The 17,592-nt window shown below is 28.0% G+C and overlaps 1 protein-coding gene across 1 annotated transcript in view; it reads right to left on the bottom strand.

The window, feature by feature from the left end:
• Nucleotides 1-345: 345 nt before the first annotated feature.
• The window catches only part of LOC142320881 (acetylcholine receptor subunit beta-type acr-2-like), a 41,909-nt gene continuing 24,662 nt past the window's right edge, over nucleotides 346-17,592 (bottom strand). The window contains exons 6-9 of the mRNA XM_075358863.1: nucleotides 15,154-15,319; nucleotides 9,019-9,171; nucleotides 2,004-2,170; nucleotides 346-1,407 (exon numbers count right to left, since the gene is read on the bottom strand). Coding sequence (XP_075214978.1) covers nucleotides 1,231-1,407; nucleotides 2,004-2,170; nucleotides 9,019-9,171; nucleotides 15,154-15,319 — 663 coding nt within the window. The 3' untranslated portion in view covers nucleotides 346-1,230. The remainder of the gene's footprint in view (nucleotides 1,408-2,003; nucleotides 2,171-9,018; nucleotides 9,172-15,153; nucleotides 15,320-17,592) is intronic.

The raw sequence follows: 17,592 nt of genomic DNA, 5'->3' as shown, positions 1-17,592 counted from the left end.
TGGGATGTTTTCTTCCTGGAGCTAACTATGGGCACCTTCTTCAGTGGAGTATTTGGTAGAAGCTTTGTCAAAGATATACCTAATACTAGAAAGATTCATGAGACCAGAACCTCTTCTTTATCAATTTTCTTTAATGATTTTAAGTACTTTCATTCTTTTCAAAATCTGGCTGCTAACAGTTTTCACAAAGAAGATGAGTTATGTATGACTGTGAATTGACTCTTAAAATATATTATAAATGAGCTATATTTTAATAAAATAACAATCATTATACATACTTTAATATACTTACAATTTTTGTACAATTTTGATACAATTTTTTGTATAGAATCCAATTTTGTCAAATAATTTTTTGATTTTACATTATAACTAAAATTCATAATTTTCATAATTTAAGTACATAATAACTTTTTGTAAGTTAAATTCATAATTTAAGTTCCCAATTTTTTTTTTACTGATTAGTTATGAATATTAAAAAACGTTTTTTGACATAATGACATATGTATACATGTTAATTCACAAAAAATTAAATATTACAATAAAAATATAATTTTTATAATTTTAGAATTTATCTTACTAACTTACAGTTAATACCCGTCTACTAATAAAATAAAATTTAAAAGGAAGAAATTTTGAACTATGTATAATAAATGGCTGGCTATGGAATGTAAAACCTTTCAGTAGGACGGCATCCTGAGTTAATGCTGGTATACTGATTTATTTCTAAGAGGTGGTCAGCAAATATTGATTACTATTAATTGCTTTACATTGTTAGTTTTTAAAAAGTTTTACTCTATTTATTTAACTAAAATTAGTGATTTTCTAACTCAAAATATCCAGCAAAAACATTGCAATAAAGGAACTACAAAGTCACTAAGGAAGCTCATAAGAGTGATTGAAAACATTAGGATACAGGTAACTGGCAAAAATTTTAATTATTAAATTTTACTTGTTTTTCACTGAAAATTAATAGTCTTATGTACCTATATTGGCAACTACCACGGACAAGATTGATTATAATTGCTTTACAAAGAAAAATTATATTTCTTATATTTAGTTTATTATTAATTTAAATGTAATACGATTTTAAAGCCATATCTGTTAATTTCTTTCTTGGTTTGTGAACAGAGAAAAATATACACAGCATACTTATTGCATATTTATGCAATTAGCAATTAATATCTTGAATTAATAGAAACTAAATCATAAAACTATCATTAATAAATGCTGTCACATGAAGAATTTGAATGTAATAACAGCATATGTTAGCATTACTAATATGAATGTAATGAAATCAATGAATAATTCAGCAGCTTCAGTATTTTCTACTTTTTTTACCTCATTTAAATTTTGTAAAGTGTTAGTATCTCTAATTTCTTCATCACTTTCTTGTAACAGTTGTATCTTCTGAAAAAGAAAACCATTTTTTCATTTTCTAAGTAGTTAAAAAATTTGTTTAAAATAAGATTAAAGTATTTTATTTTATAAAAACAATATTACTCTACTGATGAATTTTTAAATAATACTAACTTAAAGATAAAAAAAATCATGAATTTTTTGCACCTCATTCAATGCATATACGTATAAAATTCATTCTTATGGGCACCAATTCTGACAGATAATTTTTTTATCTTGAAAACCCATTCTGACCTTTTGAGGAAGCTCCAAAAGATGGTATACTTCATAGGAATATATAAGCATAATAAATATTGATGAGAGAAGCTTAGCGTTTTTTTAAGTTTTGTTTAAATAAAATCTTTCAAAATTAATTTTACCATCAACTGTTCACCTAAACAAAGATTTGGCATTCCAATTCTGGAAAACCTATATTTTATTTATAAATAAGATTGTTAATCCATTACACATATCTAATCTGGAAAAGAAAAGAGGGGATGATCATTTCACAAAGATATGAATTTCATTTATTAAAATAATTAACTTTTGTATTTATTTTTCAATACATGTATAACCTAAACAAAAGCCATTGAAAAAGTGCTCCTTACCTTTATTCCTGATTTTTGAAGTCCTTCAAAAATGTTAATGGACCAGAATTTATTCATTGTGTTTTGTAACCATAATGGGCACAAATTGGCCCTCAAAATTATTCTTATTATAATAGTTTCTATTATGCACAATACTGTTATTCCAAGACTAATGCAAACAAAAAAAGCTGAAATAAATAAAAGTAATACTCATTTATTTATTAAACATAATAATTTAATTATTAAAAGGTAAATAATCTGTTTACTTTTGATAACATTTCAGTTTATTTCCTGAGTACATGTACGAAAAGTGTTTATTCAGAGGGATTGAATATGTTAACACTATTTACAACAACCAAGTGTCTATGAACTTCAACTAGTGCCACACTTTTAAATTTTTCCATAAAAAGATGATGGAAAGTGAACATTAAAAAAAATATTCTTTTTGATAAATTCTAATCAAATAATTAATTTAAATGATCAATCTCAATGTAGGAATTATTTGTGGTTAGAGAAATAATCAATTAATGTTAAATTGTTGCCATTTGTTGTGGAAACAAATCTAATATAATATTATGACAGAATTCTTTTTTAATTCTCAGTTTTTGGTTACTTAATTTTTTTGATAAAACTATCTTTGATTTATTCCCACAAGATGAGAGATCAGGGTTTCTTGGAGGTGAGAATATGGATCTTAATTTATCTTTTTAATTGAAAATTTTCATCCAATTCACGGAAAACAATATGAAGCACCAGTTTCCTGAAAATAAATGCCATTGTATTTTCAAGTTTGTCCAGTTCAAGAAAACCTATAAAAACAAACATTTCTTCAATAGTCTTTTTAACTACATTAAGTAAGTGGGTATACTTTTGCATAATATATGATAAGTTTTCAGTTTTTCATAACCATGAATGATTGTTAACAAATCTGTTTAAATGAAAAGTAGTCTTATTTGTAAAAATTGTGTAGTTTAAATATAATCCATTTTCATCGATTACTGTTTAAGATTGTTAATCCACTATATGTATTTAATCCAGAAAATAAAAGAGGGAATGATCATTCCACAGAGATATGAATCTCATTTATTAAAATAATATTTAACTTTCGTATTTATTTTGCAATACATGTAAAACTAAACAAAAACCATTAAAAATAAATGTGCATTATTTCTGCAAATGCTCTGAATAAATTTATGACTCATTTTTATTTTTCATCTTATATAACTACGTAGATCACTTTTGTCAGTCCATCATCCAAGTCTCTTTGAAGGGACTGTTCAGATCTTGTGGTCCTCCTGGTACTTTTTCATATGTTCTGATCTGGGTGGTGTTGAACATGTTTGTGTTGTTAGTTTCTTTCTTGTGAGTGCAAAGTGAGTGTTTTTAACCTTGATTTTTTCATTTGATTTTAACTTGTTTGTGGTGTAAGGCCAATTTCCTTCATATCCTTTCTTATTTCTCTGATCTATCTGCATCCTGCTTGGTATTTTTCAAGTCGACATTGTACTACACCACCTATTTCAGAAATCTCAAATCTTGCATCCTGAGATGGATACATCATGATGTATCCAAAGAATACTAGTTTCCACTTACGCTTGGTATCAATGATGGGTTCTAATTCTTTGTACACGACTTTGTTGTACAAGATCCAACACTGCCTGCTTTTCTGATATTTTTGTTGATGCAGATTCTTCCAATTCTTCTTTCAATTTTCTGAAGTTTTATTTTATAATAATAAAATAAAAAAGGCACATAATCAAATATGCTTAATCACGAAATGTTTTATAATCAAAAAATTGTTTGAAAAAGATTCCAATGATTAATCTTTAATTCTTTACTTTATTTAAATTAATTGTAACTTAGTATTAATAATTTTGATGAATTTTTTAATAGAATTACTGAGTAATTTTTTCCTTCATCAAACGAATGTAATAATTCATAAATATTAATAGAGTTTCTGTTTGGTCTATGAGGTGTGATCAAAATAACGATAACTTCATTTTAAAATTTTATCAAAAAGATTTACTTATTCTTCAACATTGATATTGTTCCCCAGAGATGCAACAGACTTATGTTTACATAAGTGAATTTAATTTCTTCCAGTCCTCAAAATATTTATGGGAAGTACTTTTTTTTAATATAGCCTTCTTTGGTATTTCACTTTGTTTTTGGTTCAGAGGATGAGGTGAATGAGGTGTTAAGTTCACTTAGCAATTTTTTTCTTTATTTCATCTATTGTTTCAAATCGTTGGGCTTTAATATCACTTAGTGAATGGGAACAAGAAAAGGTCACAGGGTGTCATGTCTAGAGAATATGGAGGCTACGACATCATTGGTGTTATTTTTGGCTAAATAGTCATGAATTAATACTAAATCATGAGCTGGAGTGTTAACATGGAGCAAAATCCAAAGAATTGTTTGCTGGCTCTTGGAATCGTTTTTTTTTCGAATTGCTTCACATGAACAGCATAAAACTATTAAGTAATACTGTTTATTGACCATATAATCTTGTGGTATGAATTCATGATGGATAAAACTATTATAATAAAATAGATATTATTTTATGTTATAATAGTAAGCAGGACTTTAGCATTCAATCTTGGAGTCACGGTTTTTCAGGAAACTTCCACTGGGATGACTGGACTTTTGTTTCAATATCATAAACATACACCCACATTTTGTCACTTGTTATGATACATTTGGTTAATTCTAAGACATCAGCAATATAGGTTAACAATTGTTCTGTGGTTTGGCATGTTCTTTTTCAAATGATTTATACTACTCACATTAATCCTTGGTGCCCAGATAATATTCTTGCCAAAAACCATTTCTAACATCTTCACCACTTTATTCAATTTTCAATGCAATTCCTCTGATCTTTCATTTTCAAACATAAAAATTCCACTTGTAATAAAATATATCTTAGTTACTCTATTGCCAAATTTGATTTATGAGTCTAATAAGATGATATACATTACAGACAGTGCTACTATTGTGTAGGAAAAAGATGAACTTAGTAAAAAAAAACAGAGCGCAGAATTAAAAGATTTTTATAATTTTTTGGTTACACCTCAAACATGTTTTTCACTATTTGTTGGAAATAACAGATAGCTTATTCATTCAAATGTATGTTGTATATTGTAGAATAAGTTTCTAAAAAACAATTAACTGATTAAAAAAATGTTATCTTACTTAAAAGAAATGGTAACTTGAGATGATCTCTGAGCCTTAGAAACAAATTTTACAACTGGAGCATGATCCCTCTCCAATGATAAGTAATGTAACATAAATAGGTGTGAATAAAGGAAATATTAACAATTTTTAAAGAAGACCTGTAAGTTATACAAGCAGAAAGCTTGGGATCTATTTACAAGGTGATTGAAACTCTATGTGAACAAATTAATGGCACAGCTAAATCATGGATATAAAATTAAAATAATAAACTATGAGGGCTGTCTGGAAAGTTTTGAGCCTAACATAGAAAGATGTATTTTTCTGTTAAATATAGTTTTATTTTTCAACAAAGTCTCCTTTCTACTTGCTAAGACGTTTTCCAGCGATGCTCTAACCTCTTTAACCCTTCCAAATGATAGCTGGTGTCTTTCTCTGCAAAATAGGTGTTTACATATGCAATAACCAACTTGTCTGATAAAAATCTCTTTCCTCCAAGCGAAACTTTAAGGTTAGGAAATAAGAAAAAGTCACTTGGGGCCAGATATGGTGAATACAGTGAGAGGTCAACCAATTCAAAGTGCAATTCGTGAATTTTAGCCATGACGACTGTTGAAGTGTGAGCAGACGCTCACACTTGTTGAAAAAGCATTTTCTTCTTCTTCAAATGTGGTCATTTTTTTGTAATTTCTGCCTTCAGCTTGACAAGTAATGATGTGTAATACTGTCCCATTATTGTTTTACCTTTTTGAAGGTAATAGATAAATAAAATTCCATTACTATAAAAAAAAACAAAAAAAACAATTACCATTACCTTCCCAGCTGATGGAACTGTCTTTGCCGTCTTCAGAGCAGGTACATCCTTTGCAGTCCACTGTTTTGACTGTTTCATCTCAGGAGTGTAGTGCTGGATCTATGTTTCATCTACGGTTATGAATTGATGTGAAAAATCCGACTTGTTTTGCTTAAACTGCTCCAGCAGAACCTTGGAAACGTTCATTCAAATGTGTTTTTGGTCGAAAGTAAGCAAATGCGGCACCTAATGCATGAATAGCTTATGCATATCCAATTCTTCAGTTAATATTTGACAAACACGTTCTTTTGATATGCCCAAAGCCTCTGCTATCTCTCTAACCTTAATGTGTCGGTCGTCCAGTTACCATTTGATGATATTATAATATAACTATCTTTTTTCTTTTTTGTAACATAATAATTAATCAATTGAATGATATAATATAAATATCTTATTATAACGAAAAAATTTTTGTTGAAAAATTAAACTCAAAAATTGCAAAAAAATTGCAAAAAATTGCATAAAATTAAAAATAAATTAAATAAGCAAATAATGGTGGTTGCAGTTTTTGGCCATCTCAAACGCTCATCATCAACCAAGCTGGTATGACCATTTTTAAATTCAGCTGCCCATCTTTTCACAGTGGCAAATGATGAGACAGAGTCCCCCATAAACAATGTCCAACTTGGTTTTAATTTGTGTAGATGTATTGCCTTTTAAATGCAACTATTTAATTGCAGCATGATATTCACTTTTTTCCATTTTCACAAAAACACTCACAATGACTTACTCAAACGATTATCAAACAACAACTGAGCATCCAAAAAGGCTGAAATTTTAGTGAGTACCTTTCAATGCACGCATAAATATATTCCTAACTTTTACTGATGAGTACTGCCATCTTCACACGTTGAGGGTCAAAAACTTTTCAGACAATCCTCAAATAAAAAATTAATTCAAAATAATGCAGCATAACTGTAATGGATATAAAGAAAGGAAAGTATCAAGCAAATAAGTATAAATAATCATATATTACACTAAGAAATATTGATAATTAATATAACAAGAGGAAGATGAATTCTTTACTAGAATATAGTAAGTTTTATATAGAATCATTCAACTCTCTGGTATCATAGATTTGTTCCATTGTAATAATTATAAATCCACTGGTACAAGAAACAATAAATACGTGCCTAAAAATGTTTCATTCAAAGTGTACAATTGTTTAATAATGAAAATGCTAATGCCATACTTTTTAAAGAGAACTGTACGACTACATTCTATGGAATGCAGATAATAACTGTGAGCTGATTAATTATATTCATAGTTAAACAAGTACATTAAGAGGGTAATAATAATTTACAGCTCAGACCTTTATTATCTTATTTTACTAAATTAAAAGAAAAATATTGAATTTTTCTTAGTAATGTCAATGAATGCGGTTTGTCAATCAAATTGGTGCAAATTAAATGCAAATTGACTGAAAATAGGGCTAAAAACATCAATAAGTAAAAAGAAACTTTTACACATTTTTTGTGAACCAACATTAGATCTTAAGAAAGTAACAAAAACAGTTCATCAAAAAATGTAATATTGAATTTAAATTAAGAAAAAATTAATGACTACACCAAAAATAGAATAAAAAACACAAATATTTCTAGTAAATTTAAAAAAAAAATTTAAAGAAACATGGCAGTTGAAAATTTTAATTATTATATAAAAAGTATTCCTATTAAAATATCTATGAAAAACCTGTTGATCTAACAGGATAAATCATATCGGTATTTGTGATATGATAGTAGTGTTTGAGAAAGTCTTGTCAAGTGATAATTGATATGTTAGTTGGCACAACAGCAAAATATCAGATTTGCTACTGCACATAAAGCTGTAAAAAAAAAAAAACTAAAACTTTTCACCTACAAAGTACTGTGTGTTCAAGAACTGAAACCTCTTGATCATCCCAAAAGACTAAATTATTGTCATGATTTAAAACCTTTTATCAATCAAAATTACATAGGTATCATGGCATTATTTTTCTTACTGATGAAGCATGATTTCATCTGGGAGGGTAGATTAATAAATAAAACACATGACTGTGGTCGACAACTAACTCCTATGGATTTTACTTACACATTAGTGAAAATTGGAGTCTGGATCGATACGAGTAGAACACGCATTGTGGGTCCAATCTTTTTGAAAATACAATCAATATTGGTCATTATTGTGCTGTTCTAACAAACTTCATTTGTCTGTTAATAGAAGTGGAAATCAATCACAGTTGCTTCCAACCATAGCGCACACATCTAACAGTTCAGCGACTGTTTTATGAAATGTCTTTGGTGAATAAATCATTTTGAGAAGTTTGTGACCTACATGAAAGCCCAATCTGACTCTCCCAGATTACTTTCTATGGGAGGCAATGAAAGAAGCAATGTATTTTGCAATAGACCACGCACAATTGATGAACTAAAAACCACAATAACGGTAAATGTATGAGACATTCCAGTACATCAACTGGTTAAAGTGTTTGAAAACAAATTGAAACGTGTGCACTGTTACATTGATGTTGGAGAAGGTCATTTTCAACACATTTATAAACTATTCCAGTTCTATGAAATAAGAAATAAAAATACAAAGTAATAAAGAAAATTTTGTCATTACACTTCCATAATTCCAGTGCACAGCAACTTTCCGAACGCTACGTATTTTGGGATCTGCAAAAGCTACGTGGTGCTGTTTACTAAAATTGTTCATTTCATATGCTGAGAAAAATTTAAATCATACTGCTAAACTGTTCTTAAGTCATAGTAACCATGCAAAATGGTAATTAAAAAAAAAATATGATGCCACTGCTACCACAGTTTCTGGAGTAAGATTATATTTATTTTTTTGCAACTTGGATGTTTACTTACATTGAATCTATAGCTTAAAATGTTTAATTCATTTTTTTACAGCCTGAGCTCTTGGAATCAGATACTGAAGTTGAAACTAATGACAAATTCTTAATTGCATATTCAGTAAATCTTTTGTTTGCCTAATCCTTAAAAGTAATTGCAGTTTTGCTATACTTACAAACTAATGGAGGTTTTTCTCCACTATGTGGAACTAGATCACCAATAACTCTTAGGATGTGAGACTGAAGACATACAAAAACTCCTAATAAAACAAGTCTGTGTGGATTTTCAGCTTTTACCCATAAAAGAACTAGTGTAGTAAATATGACTGCTATAAAAACAAAGAAATGCAACAGTAATTTTTATTAGTATAATAAAGTATTACAGAATGTAGATGTGTTTCTGTATAAATTTATTTGAATAACTATTATTCTTTTTACTTGCTCGTGAGAAACATTGTTTTAAGTGATCACAACAATGTACTTCCTTGACTATCATTTTGGCTGATTAACTGCATCAGTAAATATGAAAAAAATATGTTTTGTAGTTTTATAAGTAATAAAAATAATTCAATTAATGTGTGTTAATATGTGGTTAATTTCAAAATTATGGTATATAGTGTTAGTGCAAATGAAACATTCAAGGTAGACAAAAACTAATAAAACCTATCATGCTTTATTACAAGATTTTGTCACTAATAATGTGGTGGGTATCACTCAAGTTTTAAGTGAAAACATACCTAGTCTAGGAAAATGAGTTTCCTACATATTCTGAATAACTGCTACTATTATTGAGTAGCAATACTGTAAATATACCTGGTACCTCAAAACGATCCATTTTTTTAGGTATGAGATTACTTGGGGTGCAATGAAGGTTACTTTTGTAACTAGCTATGAAAAAGATTAAATGGATTCCATTTTGGTTAGGGGTGTAGCTTAAAGTTTCTATGTCAAAATTTATGTTTTTTAATATCCTTTAAAATAATTTTATGAATTTACTCTTTCCATTTAAAATTTTGTGTTGGGCCTTATGAGGGTCTAATGGGGACTTGGGAGTGTTGGATCTATACTGAAAAGGTTGATTTAAGGTAGGAGCATTAACCAAATCTCATTTATTTTTATTTAACTGCTGAAAAGTTAATTTTAAGGATTCCCATACTTTATCAACCTGCACGAGGGTTAACGTTTTTATTTATTAAAGTTTTTGGCCTTATGCAAGATTTTTTAGAATTTTTTTCTTTTCAACAACAGTTTACTTACAATTCAATACCTTTAAACCAATGACTTTCCCACTATTAGCTAGATGACTTCACAACATCTCGATAGATCATGTCCACTACATTTTGCTTGATGTTTTGGGTGTAAAAAAGCTTTCTACTTAATACCATGCTTATTAAGAGTCGAATCAAAAATGCATTCAACTGTATACTTTTCAAGGATGTTTAGACTTACTGAAATTTATTATTTTGAGTTTCTTTGATGTTTTATACCAGTAGATGAAACATGGATATTATAATTATCCATCCTAAGAATAATGCGATTTGCCCAACTCTGTAAAATAAGCAATTGTCATAGATTTGACCTCATCATTTGAAATGAATCTTTGTTCAGTGAGCCATTTTTTTAGGTTTTGAAATAGGAAGAGATTACTGGGGAATGATACTTACAAGAATACTGCAATCACATTATTCTTAAGGATGGATAATTGTATTATCCATGTTTCATCTACTGTTATAAAAGATCAAAGAAATTCAACAGAATCAAATTTCAATAAGTCAACACGCTTGAGAAGTTGAATGTATTTTTGTTTGACTGTTAATAAACATGGCACCCATTGAGTAGTAAGCTTTTTTCACATTCAAAACATCATGTAAAATCTAGTGTACACGATCTATCAATCTCAACAATGTCAGCGATCTTGTGTACTTTCAGTCAGTAATCATTTAATACAACATTGTGGATTTTTGAGAAGATTTTGATAGTTACAGTAGTTCTTTGAGAACCTGAGCCTTTTGAAAATGTCAAATTTATTTTCTTTACTTGACTATCACAAAAAGAAACTAAAAACATGCAAACTTCACAGCAAGCCATATAAAGGGTTGTATTGAATTAATATAGTCACTCAGTCATATCTGTGCTACGAGTATCTCTGTGACAGGCTGATAATTTTCCAAACAACCCTAGTACAACCCAGGTTCAAATTCAAATAAAGTACAGTTACTGTTAACTTGATTTGATTGTTTAAATTTATATATTTTACTGTTAATTAATAAAAATTAATTGTGCTCAGTAGAATAATAGATGCAGGATATGTAATAAGCCAGTGCATTATGTAAACTAAAGATACTGTTATGTGTGCACAGAGTTAATACACATGGCATAAAGGGAATCCAATACACTAAACCAAAGCTATGATTCCTGTACTTAATTTACATTCTGCTGTAACTTTGCAGTTGCATGGGACATATTGTAGTGGATTAATGGTATGTGTGATTGCCCACCATTTTATATAAAAGAATTTGCAAACACATTATGAGATTACAGTAAAATTTAAATTATTGCGCCTTCACCAAAACAGAAAATAATACCACTAGGAGAAAAAAGAAAACAGGATCACCAATTTAAAGCCAAAAAGGCTTTCCTTGTACAGTGAAATAATTAAAGTTGAAAAAAAAAATAGTGAAATGATTTTATTTTTTGAAATTAAATTTTATGAACAGAAAATTAATTTCAAGTGATATAATTTTTATGCTGTGAAATCAAAAATTTAAACTGTGTAGTTTATTATAAGCTAGTAAAAAAAATGCTGAAATTAAGTTTTAAAATCACTAACATATAAATATTCAAAAAGTTTAACTTTTCTTGACAAAAGTGATTTAAAACAAAGATATATTAGTAAAAACTTAAAATTTAATAAAATTTCTTATTAATTAAAAGTAAAAAATCAAATATAACAATCCTTTTTTTTTGTAAAAAAGTATTTTAAAATATAAATTATGAAATAAAAGTTTTAACTGTTTTATAACTACAAATTGAAACAAGTTTCCACAAATTTTGTTTCAAGTAATTTTAAATGATTAAAAATTTAGTTGGTAAATTTAAGTATGAAGAAAGGCCATTCATATTACATCATATGATAGGAATAACGAGTCATAACATTACACTAAGTCATTTCAATTCTATTACCTGTACCTGTTTCAAAGTAACCTCTTTTATTATGTTGACAACACCAGGATTTTTACATGCCATTATTCCATTATCAGGCTGTAAGTTTTCATTTAACTGTGTATTTCGTTTGCTTGTAAACATAATCTTAGTTTTTTTTTTACTTTTTTGATTAGTTATTTTTTATATTTTTTAAATAATTTAGGATTTGATTACGTATTTATTGCATGACTTGAATAAAATTTGTAATGTAGAAAATTAATTTTTCTAAATAGGAACAATTTATAATCCAACAACTGTATAATATCAAAATTCTCAAAAATAATTATTATTAAATGGAAAAATGCCAGATGAACATTTAACATTAAATATATTCAATTGGTAGTAACTAAATAGCCAGAAATAAAACTGGCATAAGTTTATCAACTTATCAACTAAATTTTATTTGACTTGAATGTTCAATATTTGTTTTTTCTTGTACAATGACACATAATTTGGTGAGAAAAGGGTAATGTTACTGACTTTCATCTGGAAAGTTCTTGTTAGAATTTTAATCACGGTTGACATTTTGCATATAATAAAATTTATTTTTCATCTAGTAAGTAATAGGGAATTAGCCCATTGATTCAGAAGAAAATAATATTTGATTAATGATGCAAACACTTTTTAATTTTTCAAATAGCCTTTTGTTAAATAATTAATATAAAGATTTTAATCTGAGAGTTGAAACCTAGTTTTTAACTATTACCAAATATTTGGAATACCATTATTCTGATTCAGTAGAACCTATTCTCTAATCTGTTTCCAAATTTACTAATGAAAATAATTCTTTACAGTAGTTGACTCATGATAAGCAGTTAGTCAAGTTACTTCACGCTCAGCAGTCTTACAAAACAGTAGTCTTATATGAGGCTAAGGTGTGGGGTTTTCAGATATTAAGGGAATTGGAAGGTTTTTATTAATATTTCTTAAAATCTGAATCGATGACATTAGTGCCGATGTTCACGATCAGATAATTATGTAATTGAGTTCAAATGATTTTTTTTTTTAGTATTCAATTTGATGATTTTTTTTTTAGTATTCAATTTGATGAGTCAGCAGATGTGGCAAACATTTCTATTTTCTTAAGTTTTCTGAGATATGAGTGTGATAGGGACAGATCAGTCTAGGAAAATATGTTGTTTTGCAAATCAGCACCTGGTCATGCAACAGGACAATGTCTTTTTGGATTTTTTTATGAAACTACTAAAAACTATATCATGGATTGGACAAAATATATTGCAGTATGTAGTGATGGTGCAAAGGTGATAACAGGAAAGAACAGTGGATTTCTGAAAAAATTAAAAGATTGTCTTATACCAAGGACAGGAATGGACGCACTGCTTCCTTCACAGACATGGTTTTGCCATAAAAAATATGCTGGAAAATCTCAAACAAATTCTTTGTAAAGCTGTAAATATGGTTAATTTTTAAGTCGACAGTTTCAGAAAAGATTGTTTGCTGAACTATGTGATGAAATGGAAGAAAAGAAAAAATCTCTTCTTTTCCATACAGAAGTCAGATGATTATTGCAGGGGAAAGTATTAACCCGGTTATGGGAATTGTGATATGAATTAATAATATTTTTCCAGGATAAAAAACCATTCTCAATGTATTATTACAGAATAATGAGTATATGTGGTCGTTGGCTTACTTAGCTGTTGTATTTTCACATTTAAATGACTTGAATGTGAATTTAGAAGGACATGATAAAGACATTTTATTAATGAAAGACAAAGTTTGTGCTTTCATTAAGAAGCTTGATATCTTGATTATTCGTCTTTAAAGTAAAAATGTTGATATCACTTCTGATTATATTGAGAAAAATCTGGATGAAGACACTAATTTTCACCACAGTTTGGTTAGCATGAAGACTCATTTGCGTGAGCTAAAAATTCAGTTGTCAGATTATTTACTGGAAGATAAAAATGATTTCTCAAAAAGATGGGTGCTGAATACACTTAGTGAAAATGTTGCAACTGCCAAGTTACCAGTTGATATTCACTGCCAGCTCATTGAAATGTCTGCTGATAAAACATTACAACTACAGGGGAAAAGGGTTTTTCATTTATGGTTACACTAAAAATTAAATGTAGGAATCATCTTTTATCACTTGAAAACAATTTGCTTTTGATTGTTTCTAATATAGAAACTTGTACAAAGAAACTTTTAAATGAAAAACAAATCCTACAATCTCATTAATTTGTTTATTCATGAGTGTATTTATAAATATAAATAAAATGTTCATAATAAATTTTTTTTTCTCATAAAATGATTTCATTATTGTTTACGTGTAAAGTTGTAGACTAATTTCACAACCTCCCTTTCACATCACTGCAATCCCTGTGGGTTCGCAACTCCCAGATTGAGAAACGTTGATTTATAGGATACAGATCTAAATATTTTACTGACTAGATAGAACTTTTCAAATGGTTTTGATATTGATGATCCAAAATATTTCATTTTGTGCCACTTTATTTTAATTTTAGGTTTTAGAAAAGGATATGTTGATATACCAACCTGGCAGATTGCTTTTAAGTCTTGCCATAAGTGTGGTAAATTTTTTACTAATAATGTTAAATTGTTTTTCTTTTTGATTGTATTTAAATAGTTTTCTTCTTGTTATTATGATTTTATTCATTTATTATTTTTCTTCAGAATTATGTAAAATTTTTTTTGCAAATTGTATTTACTTCTTGTAAAATAAACTTGTTTACTAAAAGCTAAAAGCTTAATTACCTATTACTAAAAGCTAATAATTTTACTTAAAAAAATGGTCACATCCTCCAACCTTACTTTCTTTAAATTACTTAGTAGAAGTCACACCATGTAAGCATGTATAAATTGCACATACTTACAATGTGTGAAACAGTACTAAAACAGCTTGAATAAAACTACACACGTCTATTTTTTACTTGCCTGTAAAAACAACAATGAAATGTCTGGTTTATATTTCACATACTTTTGAAAACATGCTAATATGAAATTGATAAGAAATTTCTGCTATTAAAAAATTCTCATATAAAAGAATAATCTATTTAAGTGTTGTGGAATAACATTAAATAACCAAATAAATAATCAGCATCAATTAAAATTCACTTTGTACTTACTAATTTCAGGAACTAAAAATATGATGACATATATAAAACCATTCCTCTTAAAGGTTAATTTTAATTCAAGTACTTGATTAAGAGTTCCAGTTGTATTTTTTAATGATTCTTCTGCATCAACCACATCCCAATATTGATTACGTTTTAAGAACTTCCAGTCAAAGAACTGTTAAAAGTTAAAAAACAATGTCATTAGTATTGATCATGGTATGATTCAATATAAGCAACATTAAAAGTGCCACAACATTTTTTTTATTCAATTTTTAAATTATTTCTATCCATTATTAATTTATGTCAGCACTAAACCTTTTTTCCTTCAGAAAGGTACTGTGGATTGGTCGCCACACTAACTGAATTTCCAAGATCAAGGAGATGGCCAGTGGGGCGATTGTTTCCTTAGATAAACTTGGTGGATCTGAAGCATTGTTAACCATGAATGAAAACAGTATTTGAAAAAACTGGAATAAAAAAATTAATAAATAAAATTAAATCAAAAATTTATATCTGTTTATCAAACCAAAATTGGTTCTGGTTGTCAAACTAAAGTTTGACATCAAACTTTTAAAGTATTACAAATTAAAGTTTAAAGTTGTCAATGAAACTATGTTTTTTAATATTCACTAGTTTTTTGATGACTATACTATTGACGTATGTTCCAATTTTTTTATCATCTACCTTTTTCAGTACTATAGTAATTGTTATCACATGTTTAAATTTGGAACAAAATATTCATCTAAATCCGCATAAGATGTTTTGCTTCCCAATTTCTAGATTTCGTTTCTTCAATTTTTATTCTCTTATATCAGGACAAAAATCATTATTTTAAATAGAAAATTATGAAATGCAACAAAACTAGTCTTTTTTTTCAATAACTTAGATACAAACTAAAAAAAAAATAAAATAAATAATTAGTGGTGCAAAAATCTAATTCTGTATTCCTTTACACATATATTGAATCTATTCAAAATTACACATTTATTATAGAAAAAGAGACCTCAAATATGATGGGCTACAATAAAATTTTACTGATCAGTAGAATTTTATGATATTTTTTATCAAAAATGGCCATAAAATGAGCTGCTATCCAGAAATGCAATCAAGACATCATTAATGATGATGAGACATCAACTAATCTAATGATCTACATCTAAACTAATTTTTAAAAATTTTGTTCTCATTTTATTGATTTATTGAGCTAGTTGAAGAGAATATGTCAGATGGTGATTGAAGTGCACTTATAAAATAGCAACAAAGAAGAACATGGCAAATTTATTTGTGATGTAACTTGAATTCACAGTTATGCTAGTTTGATGAACTAGAATAAACATGTAAACTATCAACCACGAATCAATTTATTGCTAGAGAAGACTCACTACACTCTGCTGAAATGTTTATTAAATGAGTTAGATGTAAAAGCACTGCAGAAAGTTTAAGGAAATTATTATGGATAGAATCCAGTATTCTTAAAATCTTTTTGTATTATGGAGTGAACAACTGATTCACAGTCTGGATGAGATCTTAATAAAATTTGATATAGTTTAAGAATACAAGTGCAATCTGCACTGCAACTGCTGCTATTAATTAGATGAATTATATTATTTTATAAAACTATATTATATTAAAACACTGAACTCTAAGTTACCTAAAATTTTGATTCATATCATCCATTCATTGCAAAGACTAAAGAAAAATATTATTTAGGGCATTACTGAGATTTTTTGCTTGTTTTATAATATTTAAACAAGAAAAGGATACATATGGTGGTATTAATAACTGAAAACTTAAAAACAGTAATTTATGAAAATTTTTCTGATGAAAGTATTACAGTTCTGAAGCAATGAAATAAATACAGTTCTTGGACAATGAAATAGTAAGTGAGGAAGTATAAATTATAAAATCATCCTCATTTAGTAAACAAAGATGGGTGTATCATTGCAATGAACAATATTACTTTACTACTAGTGCAAATAACATTATATATAAAAAATATTGTTTAGATAATTGACATTTTCAATCAAAATTGTTTGGAAACTATGGTGTAAATGTACTCTAGTGTGTATAAATTTTGGTTGCTGAGAACATCTTAAATAAAACCCAGTCCATGATCTATGCTGTACTCTAAATTATTCATTATATCGCTTTGCAAAGTTTTGTCATATTCCTTCTCCAGGCAAAAAAAAGGCAGAAAATGCATTAGCACATAATACAGCATTACGTTTGGGATTTTCTTAGGAAGAAGGTGACTAAGAAATCAGGAAGTGATGAAAGTCCATACAATTTTGGTGTAATGTTTTTAGAGAATTTGTCTTAAGATACTGACCAGTCTTCAGCTCATTGTCCTTTCACCTAAAACAAAATAGTTGCACATACATTTTGTGTAAAATATTTTTCTGTTAGAGCAGCAGCAGAAAAAAATATTTTAATACATAAAGAAAATTA

This window comes from Lycorma delicatula, chromosome 3, assembly GCF_047948215.1.
Source record: "Lycorma delicatula isolate Av1 chromosome 3, ASM4794821v1, whole genome shotgun sequence".
Taxonomy (NCBI): Eukaryota; Metazoa; Arthropoda; class Insecta; order Hemiptera; family Fulgoridae; genus Lycorma; species Lycorma delicatula.
This window is presented reverse-complemented; position numbering and strand designations above follow the sequence as displayed.